The sequence below is a fragment of the Bradysia coprophila genome, chromosome IV, assembly GCF_014529535.1.
Source record: "Bradysia coprophila strain Holo2 chromosome IV, BU_Bcop_v1, whole genome shotgun sequence".
In the NCBI taxonomy this organism is placed as follows: Eukaryota; Metazoa; Arthropoda; class Insecta; order Diptera; family Sciaridae; genus Bradysia; species Bradysia coprophila.
This window is the reverse complement of record NC_050738.1, coordinates 9,982,527-9,985,373: the sequence shown is the minus strand read 5'-3', so window position 1 is coordinate 9,985,373 and position 2,847 is coordinate 9,982,527. Positions and strand designations below refer to the sequence as shown.

Genomic DNA, 2,847 nt, shown 5'->3' with positions numbered 1-2,847 from the left:
TTTTTCTAAGAACTAGCAAATAAAATGCACATAAATAAAATATATAAAGCGAAGATTTTGGTTGATAAGAAACCGTAAGATGACCAATTATAGTTAGGTACTTAACTTACAGCTGTATGTAGATGTGTACAGTCATTGATGACTGTGAAACTGATTAGATAAAAGAAATGAAAGTATTTAAGGCATGAATCTTGTACGACAACCTTAATATCTTTCAGTCTCGCTTTGAGTTTACATAAAATATTGTTGTTCAGTAATTTGAAAGTGTTCCTTCAAGACGTTGAAATCGAAAATCTGGAGAATAACATCAAAACAAGGACTTACAATAAAATAATCTGACTCCTTAAATTCGATAGAAGACTAAGAATGCAACGGGTTTTGCTTCTCTCCATTCTGGCTACAACGCTTTGTAAGTTTATCGATCTAATAAATCTAATCAAACTTTTATATTTTCTATTTTCACTTACAGTTGTTGTCAACGGCCAACAGAAGATATGTGTATCAATGGTAATGAATTTGAATCTCGATCCTGGACATGATATATCAATGCAACCTGGAACTGCTTCGTGGGAAGCCTGTTGTGAGATTTGTAAAGCTACTCCGACATGTCAAGGCTTTGTATACAATAACTTGAAGGCCTGTTGGCTGAAATATACACAGGGACCTTTTAAGCCTGACCTTCCAAAATGGCAAACTCATGCTGGGTTAGTTGTAGCAGTACCTGGCGGACCGGTTGTTAATCCTACTCCGACACCAACTCCAAAACCGCTTGTTTGTCTAAATCCAGTTGAACAAGCAGAAGCCGTAAAACTTGCCGATAGTATCGCAGCCTTAGTCGACGCGGCTATAACAATTGGTGCTGTCGGCTTCAATGATCCTGCTAAGAGGCAACAATATTTGGATGTTAAAAGTAGAGTATTTGCAGCGCTGCAAAATGGATGGGCTGCCCCGGGTGTTTGCGATGCGATTGCTAATTCAACCGCTGATCCCTTGACTGAAATCCCTGATGTTGGAGCATTCGTTTCTGGTATGGTAAAGACAGGGGTGAAGAAGGTATGCGAGAAACGGAAATCAGAGCTTGGATGTTAATAACATCCTATTTTTAGGAATTTTATAGCAAGAAATTCTTAAAATTACAATCGAAGATTCCTAAGATTGTGCAAATATTTCGTTTCGGGGTTATCTACCAGCTGGTCCACAAAATCACATTCATTTGTTCGAGGTTTTATCGTTTGAAGTATTAGATTTAAATTTTGAGTTGCGCGAGCATTGATTCATGTGTATTCCAAATCAAGTCCTTCAAATAATAATCTTTTGGCAAATGAATTGTGTACCAGCTAGTGGCCGAAGCGAAATTTGAACAATCTTAGTAATCTTCGATTGAATTAAAAATTATCTTTTTTGTATTTTTACCTCAAATTCAAATATGAAAAATTTTAATGGACAAGTTTGTAAACCGTTTATTAAAAAACGAAGAAATAAAAGTAATAAATGGATTTTCAAAAATTCAGCGCCAATTTTGTTTTGTTTTTGCACGGCAGAGTAAAGTAACCCATGCAGGAGCGCTTGTTTGACTAAGGACCTCAACTAACTAGTAGCCTTATATATTGTGCGAAAAAAAATTATTCAATTCATGTCAGTGTTCATTTGAGTTTATTTTCATACGGTGTATAAGGTCACTTATTTGACGTTTCAAAAATGAACCGCTCCTGCCAGGTTTATTTTACTCTGCCGCGGTTTTTGCATTTTATTACACGTATTTTAGAGAACATTATTAGAAATTTGTATGGTACACGAGTTTCTCCAGCGCCATGGGCACGGTACCGAATTTCCCATAGGTTAATCCGCCACTGATCGAGGTGAACACATAATGTTTCATTCGTGCGTGGCGTGAATAACCGTTTTTATTTCATTTGTTTCACACATTTTTAAAACCAAAACGAAATGACGCTAAGAGAAAAAAAAACTCTTGTTCACCCCATGGGAAACACGAAGTGAAAAAATAAGTATTTTCTCACCTGAACTGTCATCAGAGAGTGCATCAACAAAACGCCATCTTCTCAGCGCATTTGAGTGAAGAATATAAAGTTATTCACGCCGCACGGATGAAAAATGTTTATTTCATTCTGTTTCTAAGATTTGTATGGTAGAAGTAACTTGATAAATTTTTGTATTATTTGCAAGGTTTTACGATCAAGTCAAATTGAACTATCGATCATCATTTTTCTATACGTCGACCTAACTTTGCACGTTATCTAAGGTGACACCACTGAGGGTATCACGAAGACAGTTTCTTCTTCATATACGTAGAAGATGACGTTCTTGCACTAATAGAATATGGAGTAGACTTATAATTTTCGAGTTTTATGTCGTGAAAATTGTAATCTCCCGAATAAATGGTAAAAATTCACTGAACTGTTCAAATGTTTCTTCCAACCGCCTTCTATTAACCTGTTCTTTCATAACCTAACATTAACACCAGGGCCTATTTTTGGAAAAGGTAAATTGACAGTAATATTTGACTTATTTCAATGACATATAATCATAAAATCTATAACTTTCATTGTTTATCCCTTAAAACAAAATCTTTTACTTCATTTGTTTAACCACACATTGTGCTTTAAAAGAGAATATTTAACAGAGGTCGTCGTTATTTTATCTTCACTGTCGACAACAGATGACCAGCCGTTTCCGAAAGGTTCGAGAATATGCTATATTTTGGGTGCTACCACTCAATTGAGTCTGTATAACGGTAATATTATGTTATTAAGAAAAGAATGTAAAATTTTTATTTAAAAAAAGGGAACCTAGACTTGTAATGATGAATGTTTAAAAATTTATAAAACA

General features: G+C 35.1%; 1 protein-coding gene across 1 annotated transcript; it reads left to right on the top strand.

The window, feature by feature from the left end:
• Positions 1–222: 222 nt before the first annotated feature.
• LOC119066155 lies at positions 223–1,510 on the top strand. The gene is made up of 2 exons (XM_037168459.1): positions 223–409; positions 470–1,510. Exons 1-2 carry the CDS (start codon positions 367–369, stop codon positions 1,087–1,089), a joined length of 663 nt encoding a protein of 220 aa, XP_037024354.1. The 5' UTR covers positions 223–366; the 3' UTR covers positions 1,090–1,510.
• Positions 1,511–2,847: the final 1,337 nt, after the last annotated feature.

Excerpts from the sequence above, each read along its gene's own strand:
- LOC119066155 (XM_037168459.1), top strand. The coding sequence starts at position 367 with ATGCAACGGGTTTTGCTTCTCTCCATTCTGGCTACAACGCTTT. Across the intron at positions 410-469 it reads CATTCTGGCTACAACGCTTT|TTGTTGTCAACGGCCAACAG; the intron begins GTAAGTTTATCG and ends TTTCACTTACAG.